The 21,199-nt window shown below is 31.9% G+C and overlaps 1 protein-coding gene across 1 annotated transcript in view; it reads left to right on the plus strand.

Annotated features, from left to right (window-relative positions):
- Nucleotides 1–20,121, plus strand: part of LOC113375949 (cadherin-99C-like) — a 204,826-nt gene extending 184,705 nt beyond the window's left edge. Inside the window, exons 8-26 of the mRNA XM_026615885.1 lie at nucleotides 1,171–1,308; nucleotides 1,386–1,535; nucleotides 3,420–3,534; nucleotides 4,150–4,352; nucleotides 5,171–5,311; nucleotides 5,402–5,531; nucleotides 5,606–5,766; nucleotides 7,797–7,970; nucleotides 9,317–9,526; nucleotides 9,692–9,940; nucleotides 10,221–10,470; nucleotides 12,777–13,057; nucleotides 13,812–14,036; nucleotides 14,918–15,180; nucleotides 15,320–15,544; nucleotides 15,862–16,130; nucleotides 17,325–17,413; nucleotides 17,543–17,700; nucleotides 19,995–20,121. Coding sequence (XP_026471670.1) covers nucleotides 1,171–1,308; nucleotides 1,386–1,535; nucleotides 3,420–3,534; nucleotides 4,150–4,352; nucleotides 5,171–5,311; nucleotides 5,402–5,531; nucleotides 5,606–5,766; nucleotides 7,797–7,970; nucleotides 9,317–9,526; nucleotides 9,692–9,940; nucleotides 10,221–10,470; nucleotides 12,777–13,057; nucleotides 13,812–14,036; nucleotides 14,918–15,180; nucleotides 15,320–15,544; nucleotides 15,862–16,130; nucleotides 17,325–17,413; nucleotides 17,543–17,700; nucleotides 19,995–20,121 — 3,558 coding nt within the window. The remainder of the gene's footprint in view (nucleotides 1–1,170; nucleotides 1,309–1,385; nucleotides 1,536–3,419; nucleotides 3,535–4,149; nucleotides 4,353–5,170; nucleotides 5,312–5,401; nucleotides 5,532–5,605; nucleotides 5,767–7,796; nucleotides 7,971–9,316; nucleotides 9,527–9,691; nucleotides 9,941–10,220; nucleotides 10,471–12,776; nucleotides 13,058–13,811; nucleotides 14,037–14,917; nucleotides 15,181–15,319; nucleotides 15,545–15,861; nucleotides 16,131–17,324; nucleotides 17,414–17,542; nucleotides 17,701–19,994) is intronic.
- Nucleotides 20,122–21,199: the final 1,078 nt, after the last annotated feature.

Below are 21,199 nucleotides of genomic sequence, written 5' to 3' on the forward strand. Positions count from 1 at the left end.
AATTTATGCCAGTACTAGCGATTTCGATCAATTGTAATTGTTTTGTAGTTATCAGGTGTTCAGCTTCGAACAAAATGATAATCAAAGGACAAAATGACATTGCACTATTTTGCAAGACCTGAACATTGTACTGTTTCGCAAGACATGAACTTCCCGATTTGTGTAAATAATCGACTTAACTCATGATAGATAAATTAATTTATGAGTAGTTAAAAGTATTCGGAGTGTATTTATTACACATTATTGAAAATCGAACACGTCAACCCGGCCGGAGTATTTTTTAAAAGCAAATTTTCAAAAACCAATAATTTTCATAATTGAGCCAGTTTTTGTAGGACTTCGATTGTTTAGTATGTTCATTAAGACCAAGTACTCTATCTTTATACCAAGTAAATCGTCTAATTTTAATTTTAATTTTTAACAAACGTCAAAAAAACTACTCTTTTTCTCAAACTTTGATGAATTTTTAAAATTAAACTACTTGTCGTAAGGCCGTAATATTTCAGTAAGTTCTATAAGACCATAATATATATCGCCAAAAAAAGTTCCATAAAAATCGGCTTAAATTTTTTTTCGACAGTTAATTACAAGAAAATGGCACGGTAGATTTTTACGTAAAACTAATCAGTATCATTCCCAACTAATCTTTCGCACAGTTTTTGATTTTTAAAATCGATTCGGTAGTATGAGCTTAAATGTGGACGAAAAGTTTAACACTTTTTTCCAAATTACAAATAAACGGCTTCCAAATTACACTTTTTTCCAAATTACAAAAAAAAAACTGTAAAAAAGATTTAAATCGTTTGTAGTATTATTAAATAAATAATTATCATTAAAAACCAAATGACATGTCATTTTGTCTTTATTTGCCCTATTACTCCAATAGTTCTGAGATTTGCTTTTTATTTTTATTTGATTCTCAATTCCAAAATATAAGAATTATACTATCAAATGTGAATGAAAATTTAATGTTGGTGTATTTAAGTTGAAAAATTTATAGTATGATAGTTATAATAATTTATAATATAACACTTTGTATTCGATTTAAAGATGTTGCTAGAAGTCTTTGTTCCGATAATCGTAACAAGCATAGACTTAAAAGGAAATACATAAAAAGTTTTTCAATTATCAAATGTATTAAAAAATGTATCTTATAAATTCAATTCACAGGGACCCGATAATCCCAAGCCCATGTACACATTCGAGTTAACAACTCCATTTTTCGAAATCGACAAGAACGGTGTTCTTGTGGTAAATGAAGAAAATCTAGATCGCGATCCTCCAAGTCCGGGAAACTTCAAATTCCAGGTGCGTTATCTTGCATTATCAAATAATACTTGTTTTTTTAGCATTAATTGGTTTTAATCGAATTAATTTAATTACAGGTAGTAGCGAGAGAAACCTTTGGAAATGCAGCTAGTGCACCATTATCGTTGTCGGTTAATTTAATTGATGTAAATGATAATGCTCCAAAACTTCCAATGCTAGCTCCGATCTCGATTCCAGCTGGTGAAAGTAAACGTGAAGTTGCCCAGGTACTTGTTGCATATATATAATTGCAGATAAAATGATACATAATGAAATAACTAAATTGAAATGTCAAATTATTATCATATCAAATGATTATTAAATTTTTAAATTAACACTTTTCTAATACCGAAAAAAATTGTAGCATACATATATACACATGTATAAAATTCTGGTGTCATGATGTTCGTTATAATACTTCTCGGAAACGGTTGAACCAATTTCGTTGAAATTTTACGTTCGGTGTTACAGAGAATAGGTTACCTTTTTTCATATCTCTAAGTGGTAAGGGCTAGCAACCCTTAAATTTTTTTAATTGTTAGACTAATTTTCATTTCGTAATTTAAAAAAACGCATACAGTCTTAAATTTTCACCCTCCTACCACAAACCCCTATTTCTTAATAATCATTTTAGTAATCAAATTTCATATGGCTTTTAAGGAGATCAATACAATTAAAAAATACATCAATTAAAAAGATAAATGTTTATAAAATAATATTTCATTCGATGAATCGTCTAGGTTCCGTTCGTAGACATAAGTTCTTCTGTAGAAGTATTTTATTTAAACCATTGCTGATTTTTATACGACTTTTCGGCATTTTATAATTGATTCATCTATAATTTATATATTATATTATTAATTAAAGATTGAAGAATTATAATAAATAACAGAGTTAAATTATTAACTTCCCGTAGGGTAAGTTATAGTAATCGCAAAAATATCGAAAATGAAATTTTTTATATATCTCTACGTTTCAAAGGTTTCTGAACATTTTGGCATATCTTAAAAAAATGCATGTGTGTGTGCGGATACAAATTTTCGTAGATGATTTCGGGAATACGAATCAACCGTTTTAAATGATTTAAAACACATTCGATTCCTATTGACAGGGAGACGTGCTGATCAGTTTTTGGACTAGACAGGTCAAGTCGTTTCGAAGGTAAAATGTGCCAAAAATGGTAATTTTTGAGAGAACGGAGCGTCCGATTTCAATAATTCAAAAAAGCTTTTACTTGTATTGAGAGAATAAAGAGATGAATACATTTTTGGAAAGGCAAGTCTAACGGTTTCGGAGATCGAGTAAAAAAAGTAAAAAAAAAATTGCCATCTGGGGGGTCATGAATGATCATTAGACATATGCACATCAATTCATCAAATATTTTATAGAGATTTTAATAATAAGTATAAATTTGGTTTACATTTCTTTGGGTTCCGTACCAACGTTTATCCGTTAGACTGCGACGCGGCGCTTACGCGCTTCGATATTCGTTCTCTAAAACAGCCACGCAGCACGATTGCTTTGAAAAAAAGTTCAAAATTACCAAAACAAATTAAAAATATAAAAAAACTAATGTTTCAAAAAAGGCATTTTTTTTATTTCAAAATTCTCAATTTTTCAAAGTTTTCAAAAGCTTTTTTGAAAATTTTAATTTTTGGTACAGGAAGTTTCACCAATTTGCCTTAAGGCGCGATGCCATGCACCACTAGTGTAATAGTAAAATTCAACTTATATTACCCTTTTGTTTAAAGAGTAATTTCTAATGAAATAAGTAAAAATTTTCAATATTCATCGTATATATTTATTAGCATGAAAACAAGACAGAAATCAAAATACATTATTCAAATCTTTTATTGTTGAGTTATTTTGGTATTACATATTCCTACCAATATTGATCTCTAGTAAAATTTTGCTTCAATAATTTTTAATATGATTACGAGTTAGAGTCTCCGACGTGTTGCGATATTAGAACAGTTCGCTAAACTAACATAATTAATTATTATTTCAATAAATCAACCTCATAAAAATAATATCCGACAAAATGAGCTTGACCAAAAACATTATTAAAATTAATGTATTCGCATATAAATTAAATGTTAATCTATTTTCAGATTAAAGCAACTGATAATGATATAGGAGAAAACGCTATAGTTACATACAGCATCTACCATGTATCCAATAATGGTGCAAACAAGTTTAAAATAGATCCCGATACAGGAATTATAGGTAAGGATTTATTTTTATTTATTTATATAAGTGTAATTTGATTTACATATACGTTTGCAGTATAATCATTGGCGTTCTGTTTCCGCCTTCCACAAATTGATATTTATCTTGAAATTCTATTTATCAAGGGTCAATAATTCAATTATGTAAAATGCACAAAATGGATAGAAACTATAATAAAAAAAATAAAATTTATAAAATATAGATAAAAAGAAAGTCTTGAGCTTTGATTCATTCGATTGGAAAAAGCTTAAAATACTATTTATCATGACTTCCTTATAAATTATGTTTTTTGGAAATTGCATTCCTTTTACACAAATTGCATAAACTTCTTGATAGACAAAAATATGTTTTCATGAATTTCTCAGCAAAACTATATACCCATAAATTGTTCAGTAATTAGTTTTTGAACAGCGATTAAAGAAAAGATTAATAAAAGGAAATAAATCAGTCTCATATAATATACACCAAAAGGGAACTAAAATCTACCAAATAAATTTTATTTTTTTAAACGCAAATAAATATTGCTGTTAATTGTTCACGACACGAGCTACAGATAATAATTGCTAAAATCGGGACTCTATAGTATTTATATTGGTTTTCTTTCTTCTGTAGAGACAACAGGAAAATTAAGTGCTGGTGAACAATATAGCATAACAGTACAGGCATCTGATCGAGGTGGTCTGCACAGTCAATCGATTGTCGAAGTGTCTGTCGCTCCTGGACCAAACACCAGGCCGCCCGTATTCACCAGGCCTGTGTGGGAGGTGCAGGTTAGCGAAGGCGCTGAAATTATGTCCACTGTCACCACGATAACGGTAAGGAACTTTTTTTTATAAAAAACTAGCAAACCCGACGAACTCCGTTTCGCCACCAGATGGTTTCGTGAGAAAGATGAAGAAATTTTTTGTTTGTTTTATATTTGAAAAGGAGAAATTTGATTTTATTACACATCAGTAATGAATTTATTTCGATTACAAAAATGAAGTGTTTTTTAGTTGAACTTCTCTAAGTAAATGAAAGTGAATCCGCAAATTATCCGTTTCATTGAAGTGCTCTTTGGTGAACCACATTTTTTGTTTTTTGGTCTGACGTAAACACGAACAAAGCGGATGGTTTCCCAACTCGTAAATAGACAACGTATAACTGCCCATGTGAAAAACAATGATTTTCTAAATAATCTATTTGAAATTTATCCCGCAAACCTTAAGCGATTGGCCTTGCGACTTGTTATTGCGAACGCAAGGCGAACTGGAAATTGCAATCGTTTGAAGTTTAACGGAAGACCAGTCGGAATCATTGGTATGTCACCAAATCGCCAGCAATTTTTGATTGCATGGTGAAATTCAGTGCGTGTACATCATTATTCTTTGCAGCAAGAATTGCTCGTTGACTTAACCAAGCGTAATTCTCACTAATGTCATTACTCGATTTTTTAATTACGGTGCGTGAAGTTCCAGCAATTTGCATTAAGGCACGATGCAAAACCTTTCCAACGAATGCAAAATTGTCGAAATCGGTTCGTCGTTCTGGAGTTATTTCGTCAGGAAGGAAAACCCGATTTATTTTTATATATATGTATGTAGATAAATAAAGTTGTAGCTATGTTATATTATAATTATTACCCAAATTTTAGGCAAAGGATCCTGAAGATGACCCAGTAGCATATTCCATTATATCCGGTAACGATCTTAGACAATTTTCAATCGGTTCAAATTCTGGCGTTATTACCGTAATAAGAAAGCTCGACAGAGAAGATTTGACACGATATCAACTTGTAAGTAATCGAATGAATAATATTGAACTTCACAAAACAAATAATTTCAAACTCAATACGCATGTAACTAAATGTCGAATCCATTTGCAGTTAATCAAGGCCGAAGATCCGGGAAAGTTGTCGAGCACGGCAACTGTAAACATCAAAGTGACTGACATAAACGACAAAAACCCGGAGTTTGATGAATCATCTTTGCCTTATACTTTTAAAGTCAAAGAAGGTGATTAATATGATTTGCCTACCGATGCATACTTTTGTGGCATTTATTTATTTCTTTCGTATTATTTATCATAGGATTAGTCAATGCGACCGTCGGAAGAGTGCATGCAACGGATGCCGATGAAGGAGTCAATGCGGAAATATCCTATTCACTACCGGGTGACATACCATTTATGATTGATGAAAAAACCGGTGAGATAAGAACGAAAATAGCTCTTGACTACGAAACCCAGAAGGTAGGTTCAGAAATTTATCACTTTACCTAATAATAATTAATATAATTTGTTCATGATTAAAATGTTAAATCATTCAAAAATATATAACCATAAAACATCGGGAACAATGATAAAATGTGTCGAGATATATTGAAAAAAAATGCTACCCCATTTAGTTTTTAGCTTCAATTTTTAACTGCCCGTAGGGTAAGTTATTGTAATCGTTCTAAAATTAAAAATGAAAATTTTGTTATATCTTCACATTTTAGAAATTTCTGAGTATTTTGGCATACCTCAGAAAAAATTGATGTGTGTGTGCGTATGTATTAATACCACTTTCAATTATCGTCCACGTTTTCGGGAGCACGGATAGACCGATGTGAAATGTTCAAAAAGCAATCGATTCCGATTGAGACGGGCTGAACAGTTTTTGGCAAAAGTCGGTCCAGCCGTTTCGCAAAGAAGCAAAGAATGCATAAAATTGAAATTGAGTTTTTGAGAGAACAAAGCATCCGATTTGAATGATTCCAAAAACATTCAATTTGTGATGATGAGAAGACATGGTGATTAGTTTTTCGCAAAGATAGGCCTAGCAGTTTCAGATATAGGAAGGAGATAAAAATGTAAAAAATTGCAGTTTTTGAGAGAAAGAAGCCTCCGATTCGAATGATTTAGAAAACATTCTGTAATATTTTTTTATTTTACTTTTATTTTTAAATATCAAAAATAATTCAAATTTTAATTTTAATTCGAGGATTTTAATTTGCCTTGAGGCACGATGCCGTCATATTTTATAAATCACTTGATTTCACATTGACACCAATAAAACCGAAATTGCTATATATGAAATAACCATTATTATTTAATCTGATTTATTCGCATATCGCTTCAAAGAAATCATTAGTAATACCATTAGTGATCATTGATTGATATTTTATTTAGTATTATATGCACTTTTGTGTGCATGCTTACAATTAGTTACTTAATTTATTGCTTAAATATATTGTAAAGATTTTTAACATCGCGAAGGAGAATTTTTCGCCAGAAATTCGACTTGCTGATTCTATGTTTTCTCGAGATTTCAAACCATTCTTGATCGTTTGAGACCAAATTTAATCTATGTGCGTGTGTGTGCATGTGACCCGATTTTTGAGCTTTCGTAGATTCTCAAAAACTACTGCATCAATTTTGAAAATTTAAAAGCCATTTGATAAAATTCGATAAGCGCTCTTTCACGATAGTATTTTGACACGATCGGCCGAGCCGTTTCTTTAAAATTACCAGAAAAGTGTTTTTTTCTGAAAAATCAATGTCGATCGTCTGCATCTATCGGAAAGTTTTTCCGATATGCTTTAGGGCAAAGTGCCACATTCACCTATCTATTGAGATAACTTACTGTAATTGAAATCAAATAATTTGATATTGTTGTAAGCAAATTAGCACATGCATGAAAAAATATGGTATTAATTTATATCAATAATGAAAAATATGGTAATAAATCGAATTACACTTTTTATCACTGATTAAATAAAATATTGATTTTATTTATTATAATAGTCTATGCACGCTTAATATCATATCAAAATTATATTCGCATTCGGTTAATTATATATAGTTTATAGTTTGGTGAAAAGTCTCAAACATAAAGAAATTTCACCTCTAAATGCTTTATTGTATATGGATCTCTTTACGAATTCATGATACAAATCACTGTAATTCGCCAAGAATTGAATAGGAAGCATTAAAGAACTTTGAATATAGAATATAATATTTCAATCTAGGATCTAGGATCAATTATTATCTAACAACAAGATAAAAACTATATTTTTATATATTAAAGTTGTTTAAATAATATTTGAGTTACGGAATTGGTTTCCGAACTACACCTGAGAAAGGCTGAATGCACAAAGAAATAGATAAAGAATTTTTGATACAGAAATAATTATTTATATGACAAAATGTACTTAAAAATAAATCCCTGGTGTCAGTGGAATCATTTATTAAACAATTATAATTTGTTTAATAATTAGAATTGCGTTGTCCCTTTTCAGGAATACCAATTTACTGTCACCGCCAGAGATGGTGCTCCAGACCCACGCTTGGCCACTGCCTCGGTTACCGTCAGCGTTTTGGATCTACCTGACGAACTACCAATTTTCAAACAAACCGAATACACGGCTGTTGTTGCTGAAAATTTACCAAATCATCTAGTGGCCACAGTTCATGTAAGTGACAAATTCGTTCGATATAGATATTGCCTGCACATTCGAACACTAAACTCGATGTTGATTGATTTAATATTGAATTTGAATGACAGCATATGCAAAAGTGACAAGTTGCGTGAAAGTAACTTCCAATTGACGCTATTTGACAACCTGCTTTTCAGGTTTACTCTATGAAATTGATTATTCGTATTGCTTCTTTTTGAAGTGGGACGCACATTAATTAAATAATTTATTAATCATATATATGCATATCGCAAGATTTATTGCGGTTTAGGAAATCAAGAAGTGTTTCTTATTAACAACTTATAATATATTACAAATTATATAAACAACATAATTACTAAATTAAATTATTTATTATTAATTATTAATACAATACTAGAATTAATAAAAAAAACTATTAAGTGGCATCAGTTATAAAACGCCTTAGAACATATAATAGTTCTTCTAATATATAATATATTAGATAATATTTCTTAGTGTCATTTATCTGAATCAAATAGTTGTATGTAAACTAAATTAAAATAAATTCGAAGTTTTATTTGTAAAGCTTGCAAATGAAAATCATTTTTAATTTGGTAGCAATAGCTTATGCAGAGTGTCCCAGAACTCAACGTCAAGCCGAAACAGGATGATATTATATTGACCGCAAGTATCATGAAAATTAATTTTAAAAATATTCAATGCAGTTTGAACATTGAGCATTTATTTACTATTATTTTACATTTTGAACATTTAACTACACTTATCTGCACCTAAATCATTTTCTGAATATTGTAGTCAATTTTTATTAATTTTGCTCAGTTAAACTTTGGATCCGTAACCGTAAACATCATTTCTTGGACAGCAGTGAAAAATAATAACACAATTGCTCTAAGTTTTCTAGAATTAAGATTTGTTGTTAAACTATGAATTTAAAATTTTCAAAATTTGTCGACTCTAAGGAGCTCTCTTTTGAAAAAAGTACTGAAGTTTGCGGGCAAGTTTCATCCTAAGTTGGCGCATTCAATCAGGATTGTAAAATAGTAAACTACTCGACAGTTACGAAATAAAAAATTTTGATTGGAAAACTAAAATCCTAAAAATTACTAAATATTAGTAACTATGAAACTCAATTCTAGTTTTTTTAATGAGGATTTTTAGCGTCGTTTGAAATATTATAAGGCCTTCCTACTACCCACATTTAATTAATAAATTTCGAAAAGCCAAGGAAGAAAACCCTGATCTTCTTTTGGTGTATTGTCTTACACTAATTTGGCATATAAAATTAAAGACAACCAATTTCAAACGGTTGGTTTTGGTTTACCGAAAAACTTCAGTTTTTTAAATAAATATTAACATTGCAGGCTGAAGATCCGGACACCAAGAAAGAAATAACATACACCATAAGACAGGGTCCTGCCGAATTATTCACCATAGACCCTGTCACAGGAGACATACGAACAACTCGAGGATTGGACTATGAAGAAGACACCAGCTACGAACTGATCGTAGGGACTGTGGAAAACAAGGGAAATTCTCCTGGTGCAACGGCACGAATATTCGTTACTGTGGAGGTAAATAATAAAGAAAATTCATGTTTATATCGTTTGCTGTAATTTGTTTGGATTACTTTAGAGTGCATCTTTAGTAAAAAGTCAAAAAATAGTGAAATGGAACATATCGTGCAGATGTGTGCAAGCATTATTAATTCGAACTAAAATTGTTTTTTTCTTTTACAGGATGTGAACGATATTCCACCAGTGTTCAGTACCATACCCGACGTTCAAGTTTTGAACGACAACTCACCAATAGGACTTTTGGTGACTACTCTTCGAGCTACAGATGGAGACAGCACGTCTCCTAATAACAAAGTTCGCTTTGAATTAATAGGGCGTGGACAAGCTGCCAAATATTTTGTACTGGACCCATATAGTGGGGCTTTACGAGTACGCGATGACCTCAGTAAAAGTGCCGAGGATCAATATTATGTTAGTATACATACATATTTCTTAAATTTTCTGTTTTTCATATCACCAAGATCTATCTTTGGGTAACTAATTGGTGACCTAACTATTATATACCGCATCATCCACACGGCAACTAAAGGCCTGAATAGTTGTAAAAAAGTAAGACGCATTCCAATTATGTCAAGTAGTTAAGTCCAATTATGTCAATAATTCATTTTTATAGTTAAAGTTATATTGAATATTGGTTTCATATTGTTATCAATTGGTATTGGATTAATCATTATTATTAATCAATTATCAGATCGACGTCAAGGTTTACGATTTGGGAGAGCCGCAGCTTTCCAGCTCCATGACACTATCAGTAGAAGTAAATCGTGTTGGAAGTGAAACCACAGAACCTGGTGCTGGTTTTGCAGACGATACATTTTCAGTAGAAGTCGAGGAAGATACGCCACCAAGGTCATTTTTGAAAAGGTTGTCAGTTATTGGAGCCAGACAGACCGATGATGAGACGCCTGTTACTTGTCGCATACAGAAAGGAAACGAGTTGGGTGAGTTAGACAACTTTCCTGAGGCTATAGTGAAAAATGTCATCATTGTTCATTTCATTTTATGGCTCAAAGATGTGATGTATATAATTTTTTTTTATTTATTTAAATAAAATAAAAACCGAATGGAATACATAAAGAAAATTACAAATACAGTGACACTACGACTTAATTAATTTAACGAAATTAATTCAATCCGTAACCACGCTCGTATATCGAATTGCTCGTATCTCAAAGCTTTTTCTTCCATATAAATACATTGAAATATCATTAATTCGTTCCAGCACTTCGGTTTTTGAATATTGAAAATAAATTCACTATGTATTAATTTATTTATTTTTTCTTGCCATTTATGATATTGCGCAAATGAGTTAGACATGTTGCAACTTTTTAGGGGTGACTTTTTTATATACTCATATACTTTTAGAGCTCAGAAAGCAGCTTATGAATTATTGTAAAGCCCTTAATTGAAAGTATACCCTTTTCCAATTTCTGTTTAAGCAAAGTACATAATTATAATGTCTTACATTCCAATCGTAATCGTGATCCACATATTTTTCAATAATTTGCCACTAACAATTTCACAGAAAACTCTTACTCGCATAAAGCTCGTATCATGAATTTAGCTTGATGTAAAGAGTGGTATTTCGAAACACTCGTATGTTGGGTCACTCGTAAGTCAAGGTACCACTGTATTATAATCACCATCATCAGTAACGATGCATACGTAAAGAAAAATCATCTATACCCAATATGCCTTTGATACACGTTTACATATTTGCCGACAATATTTGAGTACACATAATAGCTATTTTTTTAACCTTTTCACTTTTCTAAATGCGAACAAAGTTATTTTATTACATCGATTGATGATCTAAAACTAGCTGTAAGTGGAATTCTGTCTTAAGGCAATTAAGGCATCGTGCCTTAAGGCAAATTGCTGGAACTTCCCGTACCAAAAATTATTAATTTTTTAAAAACGATTAACATTTTTGAAAAAAATGCACTTTGAAAAAATAAGATTTTTGAGAAACTATATATATGGACAAAAAATTACTTTTTTTTTGAAAAAAAGAATTTAAAAAAAAAAAATTTAATTTTTTTTTTTGAACAAAAAAATTTTTTTTTAAATTTTTTTTTTGAAAAAAATTTTTTTTTTATTTATTTTGACATATTGTGGAAGATCTGAACTTTTTTTTCAAAGCAATCGTACTGATTTAACTGCATAGGGACAAAATATAAAGCGCGTAAGCGCCGCGTCGCTGTCTAACGCATAAGCATTGGTACGGATCCTATAAGAATGTTAACAAAATGTATACTTATTGTTAAAATCTCTATAAAATATCTGATAATTTGATGTGCATATGTCTAATGATCATTTTTGACCGCCAAATGGCTATTTTTTTTACTTTTTCCTCCATATCTCCGAAACCGCTAGACCTACCTTTATGAAAATTTTATCGTATCTTTATCTTGACAATACAAGTGAAATGTTTTTTGAATTATTTAAATCGGACGCTCCGTTCTCTTAAAAACTGAGTTACCGTTTTCGGCACTTTTTGCCCCATATCTTCGGAACGGCTAGACCTGCCTTCGCCAAAAACTAATCAGCACGTCTCCTTATCAATACAAATCGAATGTTTTTTGAATTATTCAAATCGGTTGATCCGTATTCCCGAAATCGTCGACGAAAATTTGTATCCGCACATACATACACACACGTACATACATACACACACACATACACACACACATACACACACACACACACATCCATTTTTTCTAAGGTATGCCAAAATGTTCAGAAACCTTTGAAACGTAAAGATATATAAAAATTTTCATTTTCGATTTTTTTGCGATTACTATAACTTACCCTACGGGAAGTTAATAATCTTATTGTTAGCTCATTTTTGTAATTTAATGTAAAATTATAGATTATAATTAAATACTAGTACATTACCATACCCGCCACGGAATTATACCCTCGATGGTTGAATCAAAAACTTCAACGTTGCGACATCTCTTGATTCTTCAATTTTTCCATGATTCAAACACGCGAGAATTTAAAAGATTGATTATTTCGGCATATATTTTGTTAAAATATTATATCAAATATTCACGAATTGAAGAACTATAATTTCTTAGTAAGCGATAAACGTGATGGTTCAATTTTTTCATCGTTTGAATTGCAATACCAAAGCCAGTAAACAAACCCCTTTAACTTGAATCTGTTTCAAGTATCCTTTAATAATATATTATGCTCGTATAAAATATATAAATTTGAGATAATTTCAATCAATACTTTTCAGGATTGTTCTACATCAATGCAACGGACAGTCAGACATGTTCTTTATACACCAACGAAACCGAATTGGACTACGAGACCGCAAAGGAGCACATCCTACATGTCGTGATGGAATCACGTGTGGTCAAGATCAACCCAGCTAAGAAAACTTGTATAGTGAAAGTTTTGGTGACTGATGAAAATGATAACAAGCCGACGTTTATGTATCCGGAAAAAAGGTCCACGAAATATTACGCTGCCATCCCTAATGATTCACCTTGGGACACCTCAGTATTACACGTGCAGGTAAAGTATAACATTGTACCGGAGGTGGTTCAGAATTTGAAAGTTTTTGTAATTTTGTAATCAACATTATTCTGCGATTTGTTTATACAAAAAATAAGCAGAGACTGCTAACATGATATATGAAGAATAATAAAAATGATTAAAAATTAGGGGATACACCCAACGGCGTATCTACTAGGAATATTGAATTTGAAAGTGCTTGTGAAAAAATATTATACACCTTTCTAAAATCAAATTTTTCCGCATTAGTGTGATTTGCAGTTTGTTCAATGGAAATTATTTTATCAATTTTTCTTCCTTTAATTTTCCTTAGTTTTTATCATCGTTTTTTGTTATATGAATATAGATAAGTTCTCCAGAAGTTATAACCAGATACATCTGGTTAACAAACATAAATGTTTGGCTCACCAACAATTCCTGATCATCGATCAAAAGGACAATATATCCATATATACTTAATTAAATATATGTGAAAAAAAAAATATATATTAAATGCTTCTTCAAAAGAAATAATTAAAAAAAACTGAGTTGAACCCTTTTGGTAAAATTTACCATTCTAGCGAATTCGTAACTAATTGATCATAGGAATGCTACGACAAAAGCTTTTCACCGATAAAGGGAAAAGACTTAAATGGGAATTTCGAATATTAAACATTATTTATATATATGTAAAACCACAATCAATATATTACAAATAAATAATTTCTAACTTAATGTATCGCTTTTGTAACTAAAAAATACAATTAATTCTCAGGCTACGGATAAAGACAGCGGCCAATATGGTAAAATCGAGTACGACTTATTGCAAAATGATATCGCTGATCAGTTTTTTGCAATTGATAAATTAACGGGATTAATCAAAACACAAAAGACATTTGAAGATGTATCAGATAATGACTTACCATTCAGGTTTGTTATCCAAGCCAGAGATAATCCAGGAGAGACCAGTAACTACAATAAAGCCGAAGCAAAAGTAGTGGTGAGTAACTGTAATAAAAAAGTACGAGGTCTGTTCAAAAAGTACCCGGAATTTTCGTTTTTTCAAAAAAATATTTATTTATTCGTCTACATTAATGTGGTCCCCTTCAAAGTAGTCCCCCCCAGATATAATACACTTATGCCAGCGTTTTTTCCAATTTTCGAAGCACCCTTGATATTCACTTTTTGATATGTCCTTGAGCACTCTCAGCGATTTTCTTCAATCGAGGAAAACCGCCGTCCTTTCATGGGTCTCTTCAACTTTGGGAATAGGAAAAAGTCACACGGAGCCATATCTGGTGAATTTTTGCACTTTGCAACACTTTATTTCATTTTTTACGCAAAATTTAATACAAATTCTTTGACTTTTCAATTCTTCCATTGTAAAAATCGCCGAGCTCAGAAAAACACGTCGAACCTTAGCGACTACCACAGACAAAGTAAACAGTGAATATAGCTGAAAATTTCATCATACTTTAGGGGCATGCATACCAACACAATAAAAAAAAAATTTTGACAATCAGACACTCCAGACCCGCGAAATTTAATTATTAGTAATTCCGGGTACTTTTTGAACACACCTCGTATATATGTATAAGTATATGATCTTAGCCATCGAATGCTATTAATTTAAAAGTGTATTTTTTAAAAACTGAACAAGTTTTTCTTGAAAATGTACTAATTATGAGTCACGCCAATATCGAATACAATGACTATAATTATTCCATGAATTAAAGAAAATGATATAGGGCTAGTTTAAATTGTTTCGATTGCTTTGGAGTATTATTGGTATACATTTAGTCTTTTGACTAAATATAATAATTAAAAATATAAGTAAATTGGAACACCAGACATTAATGAAATATTAAAATTATTTTTCAGGTCAACTTGATATCAGATAAGAATCGTATGATATTAGTGTTTGCCGATGCTAGGCCAGATGCCATGCGCGGAAAAGAAGCACTAATTGCCGCAGCAATGCGAGATCAATCAGGCCTAATGGTAGCAGTGGAAAAATTGGCAGCAAGACAACATATAGTCGATGGAGTTTTGGAAACGGATCCAACTGCTACAGATGTATGGTTTTATGCTGTCGATCCCCACACCGATCGTATTTTGGAGAGAAACTCTAGCAGAATTCAAAGGTAAAAAATTAAATACTTGAAAACCTCATGTGTGGGGAGTACGAAGTTTTGATCTATAGATCCTTTTTAGATTGCATTTTGCATCATTTGCTGACGATGTTTATAAGATCACGCTCTACGATAAATGTTTCATTTTCAGGTCAATTTTGGAGGCCCGAGCACAATCTAATTTGACGTTCTTGGTATCTGGTGTTGCTCAGGCTACCGCCAAAGAAATTCATGACCCAGTGTCTCCTAATCCACGGGTGGTGACTGCTATTGCTGTTGGATCCCAACTATTTCCCTACGCCCTTATTACTGTGGCTTGCGTTATTTTTGTACTAGGAGTTGCTGGTATAATTTATATATGCGTTTCGTGGAACAAGTAAGTGTTACTATTGAAATAACCAAATGTGAACTATAATATTTCTATTTGGATTCGTTAAATATAAATTTGTTTATAAAATGTGCATAATAGAATGCTTTTGGATTTTTAATTTAAATATATAAACTAAAAAATTACATTTTATTTAATGTTGCTCGTTTTGTGCAATTGATATGAAGTACTACCACCATTGCTAATTATCTCAGGTTTTTGATAAGTTTCAAAAATCATTCCTTCAGCGAAAAATACATTTTATACAAGATTTAATGTTAGTAATACTCGAATACATTGTTTATTACATTTAAATTTTCATTCAGATACAAGAATTTCAAGCAACGAATGCAGCGCCAATATACTGCGCCGTCAAGTCCTACGCGCTACGACCAAGTTGGAAGTGGCGGTGGAGGCAGTGCAATTGGCGGTACCAACACGTTGGACGCAAGTCTAAAAGAATATGAAACTCAAGTATTGAACATGACAGTTCCACAGGATGATAACGACAGTTACAGCAACTTGCAAATAGACTTTACTACGAAGAATCATGCTTTCAGTTTGGACAACGTCAGCTACATCACTAAAGATAACGGTAAACTTATATGAAGAATATATATATATATATATATATATATATATATATACTAGCAAACCCGACGAACTCCGTTTCGCCACTAGATGGTTTCGTGAGAAAGATGAAGACATTTTTTGTTTTATATTTGAAAAGGAAAAATTTGATTTTATTACACAACAGTAATGAATTTATTCGACTACAAAAATGAAGTGTTTTTTAGTTTAACTTCTCTAAGTGAATGAACGTGAATCCGCAAATTATCCGTTTCATTGAAGTGCTCTTTGGTAAACCACATTTTTTATTTTTTGGTCTGACGTTAACACAAACAAAGCGGATGGTTTTCCAACTTGTGAACAGGCAACGTATAACTGCCCATTGGAAAAATAATGATTTTTTAAATAATCTATTTGAAATTTATCCCGCAAACACTAAGCGATTGGCCTTGCGACTTGTTATTGCGAACGCAAGGCGATCTGGAAATTGCAATCGTTTGATGTCAAACGGAATCATTGGTATGTCACCAAATCGCCAGCAATTTTTGATTGAATGGTGAAATTTAGTGCGTGTACATCATTATTCTTTGCTCCGCAAGAATTGCTCGTTGACTTAACCAAGCATAATTCTAATAATTCTTACTAATGTCATTACTCGAATTTTTAATTACGGTGCGTGAAGTTCCAGCATTTTGCATTAAGGCACGATGCCATGCACCTTTAATTTTCTCAGCTATAAACCTTGCGGAGCCCGAGACCTTTCCAACGAATGCAAAATTGTCGAATTCGGTTCGTGCGTTTTATATATATATATATATATATATATATATATATATATATATATATATATTGGAAAAAGAACATTTTGATTTCTTGTATGTGTTTATTAGTACCTATATATCAAAAAGGCATCTAATAACTGTAACCATATATTTTGTGGCTTTCAATCTTAAACAGTTTCCACTTTTCTTTAAGATATAAGGCCATATTAGTTAAACCTTTGAACAACAACAAAACGTATCAATATCATATCTGTACATTGAATTTGTAGCATCCCAGAAACAACAAATTTTTTCTGAAGTCGGAGCCTGCACTTTCTTGAAAGGACTTTGCTACTGATTATAGCAACATTGTTCGTTGAGCGAGATATTTTGTACAATTTGCTTAGCCTAATTTGCAAATTATTCATTAGAAGAAAAGCGTAGTATTTCATTAAGAGGCATATTTAAATTTTCACTTTCAGCTTGCCAACAAAGTCCAGCCAGCTCCGAGGCGGCAACGACTGCGCGCGCTTCGAGTGTAATTGGCGTCATGGATGACAACCGGAATACCATGAACACCTTTGGACGCAACCGCCTAAACACTTTTCAACGCAACAACACCACTCAACAAGAAATCAACACATTGAATCGCAATAATCTCGCATTGGAGCAACAGCATCACATGAACACAATCAACAGAAGCACCCTAAATAGGAATAAGAATCACTTGGCGGATAACATGAATACGTTGAATAAAAACGCAAGGAACTCTACCCATCATATGCCTTACGAAAATTCACATGATTTGCCGACCATGAATTCCATGTACCAAGGGTGAGTTTGGAATAGCAAAATATAAAAACTGATACTAGATTATGTTGATTTTATGATACATTAGGCTTTGAACAGAGCAAAAGCGATAGTCTCGCCTTTGGGAGTTTCTCTACAAGTCTAATTTTTTTTTTTAATTCACCATATAATTTACAACTGTCTTTAGTCGACATATAGTAAATTTAAAGATAATATAAATATATTACATATGACAAATAAATGGACAATAGTAGAAATAGTCAGTGCTACTTCTACTTCAGAGAGTCTGAACTAGCCGTATTATTTTTGGACCCCTATCCTTCTGATATAGCAACTTTTTTGAACTATAAACCACGTTATATATGATGTAGATGGTGTTCTGTGATAGTTTCCAGGTCTAATTTTCTCCAATAGCAATAATATAATTGAACTTCTTGAAGCAAAATTGGGAAAAGCTATTGTCACTTAGAAACTGCAGCGTGAGACATGGAGACAAAAGATTATAGTATTATCGTTAACTTATTAATTCGAAAAGAAAAATGTTTTCTTCATTTTGACATATTTTGGAAATTCTGAACTTTTTTTCAAAGCAATCTTGCTGCTTGAACTGCATAGAGACGAAATGTCAAAGCGCGCAAGTGCCGCGCCGCCGTCTAACGCATAAGCGCTGGTACGGAACCCATAGAAATGTAAAAAAAAAATTATACTTATTTTTAAAATCTCTATAAAATATCTGATAATTTGATTTGCATATGTCTAAATCATTTTTGACCGCCAAATGGCATCTTGTTTCACTTTTTTCATAAGATCTCCAAAACCGCTAGATCTGCCTTCATGAAAATTTGATCAATTCTTCATCTTGTCAATACAAGTGAAATGTTTTATTCAAATCGGACGCTCCGTTCTCTCAAAAACTGAGTTAGCGTTTTCGGCACTTTTTGCCCCGTATATTCGGAACGGCACATACATACATACACACACACACACATACATCCATTTTTTCTAAGGTATGCCAAAATGTTCAGAAACCTTTGAAACGTAAAGATATATAAAAATTTTCATTTTCGATTTTTTTGCGATTACTATAACTTGCCCTACGGGAAGTTAAAAACTAGTAATTTTTTTTCTCAGTCATTCTGATTTTAGTTTGAATTATTCTTTAGAAATTTTGCAAGACATATTCAAATTTGCATTATCTTAAAAAATGTCTACAAAATCAATAACATTTTGAAATCAAAACTTCAGTCAAAAGCTTTTGGATATGTATCAATCACCATAATATTTTTTTAACAATAATTAAATAGCAATCAGAAACAAAACATTTTTCTATAAGCTATTTTTTCCTGTTTTTTGAGAACTCCAGTAATAGTTCTGGAGTTTTGTATACTTGGCGTGATTGGAGGTTAGACATGATCAAGCGAGAAATGGATATCATACTGCTTGAAGTCAGGTTGTGCAAAACGCGAATTTAAATCTGAGACTTGATTACATGGCCGGATCTTATACTATGGTACCAGGACACCACTACTATATTTTTTAAGAACATTATTAGTCTAAATTAATATAAGAAAAAAATATTATCCTAGATCTATTAATAATTTTATTTTGAAATATCACACGATAGGCAGTAAAAAGTAACCTTCAAAAAAGTAACTATTACATGCATGTTTTTATTATCTAGAAAAGAATTGATAAGAAATGCTCGGTAAAGTTATTCATACTTATATTCTTGTAGTATTTTTCATAATAATCCTAAGTGTTCATATATAACTTTCCTTAGAATTTCCTAAATGTAGACTTGCGCCGAATTTCCTTGGCTGTCTATACGGATTTGTGTGGTACTCGAATAAAAACTGAAAATTTCTAGACGAATACTTTGTGGTAGAAATTAACCGTATACAAAATATTTAAATAAACTTTTGCAACAATATATGCAACTTAAAATTACCGCAGTTTTACCGCATCATGTCGGTTTAACTCAAAAACTTGACAAGTTCATAAAAAAAAATTGCAAACATGCGTGGCGTGACGTCGTGATAGAAGCCACGGCCTTGCAAATACAGGACTCTTAGTTATATTATTATTCCGTATTACGTAAAACCTGATATCAATCAGTAGTATGTTTCCAAGCGAAAGTAACTTATTCGTGCATTGCTCCAAAGAGTTAATATATGATCACGATTAGTACTTCCAAAAAATACTAGTATGAAGTATGTAAAATGTAAGTTCAACTAGAAAAGACCATCGGGTTGCTTCATAAGAATAGCTAGCATAATTATCACTACAACTCATCAAAGTACTAAATGCATCTTTTACAGAGACGACCACATTCCCAATGCGAGCAGCACTAATGACAATGTAACATTTGGCAAACGAGAGTACGGGCACATGGCTTATTCTTACATGAACGACAGGTCACCTGTCGAAACCACCACAGAGCTGTAGAAACAATTGGAAAATAGTGTCATACACCGATTTTCATATCCATATATGAACATCGGTAAGTATCTGAGGTAGGCCCACACTTGAAATCGTGCCAACAAAAGAAAACATACATCTGGTCCTTTGTGTGCAATGCAATATTAAATATTTTTACACCGTTCAAAAAATATGTGTAAATGCAAATATTGTGAGTGCCACATACTAGTATGTGATTTTTTGCGTAAGTGTAATTGTGAAGTGATTGGAAGTATCAAGCAAATAATTTAACTTAATTTACGTGTCATCTAGTTCCCGACTAAGCTACCCAAATATGAACTCTAAAATTTGTGAGTCATTTTCATTTGTTATATTAGAAAATGTTATACTTGGTGGATGAGATATTGAAAATACGCTTATAAAGTATTGACCTGTAAGTAATTACGCGCGTCAAAGGGTTCGTTATCACTAATTAGAGTTAGGGCGTATATTGTGATAAATTTTCGAATGTTCATGAAAGAGTTTTTCGTCCATTAGTGGCCATTTAGCTTTCGCAGTATTATTTATATTATGGGACCGATTCTGCCGCATAACAGACAAATGTTATGGCAAGACCATGTTACGCTCCAACATCCGTACATCATGCTACTGAATCATACTGAATACTGTCAAAATGTTATGCATTTGCTGTGCATTCTGGCGTTTTATACATAAACTGCAACGTCACTTGTATGTTATGAATCTGCGTCAAAAGGCTCTGTTATCTTAGATCGATTTGCCATTTGTGAGACTCTCAAGATTTCTAACTGAAAACCTGAGAAAAACGCCTGACTGCACAGCAACCACATGGTTTTTTATAATATTTAGAACGATTTTGTATGTAAAGTTCTACATAACATAGCCTTGCCATAACATTGGTCTGTTATGCGACAGAATCGGTCCCTATATGCTATTATAACACAAAAATGTGTTTGTTGGTTTAAGTAATACTTTTATATCATTTTGTTTTATTTTGGCGGCATTATTTTACTAGATTTATAATAAATTTTGGAGAAAAAGACAGAGTGCACCACCCATACTTTACTTGCACCAATTGCAGCGTGAG

The sequence above is a fragment of the Ctenocephalides felis genome, unplaced genomic scaffold, assembly GCF_003426905.1.
Source record: "Ctenocephalides felis isolate EL2017-DRISC unplaced genomic scaffold, ASM342690v1 CF-g0.4_SCAFFOLD_01886, whole genome shotgun sequence".
Taxonomy (NCBI): Eukaryota; Metazoa; Arthropoda; class Insecta; order Siphonaptera; family Pulicidae; genus Ctenocephalides; species Ctenocephalides felis.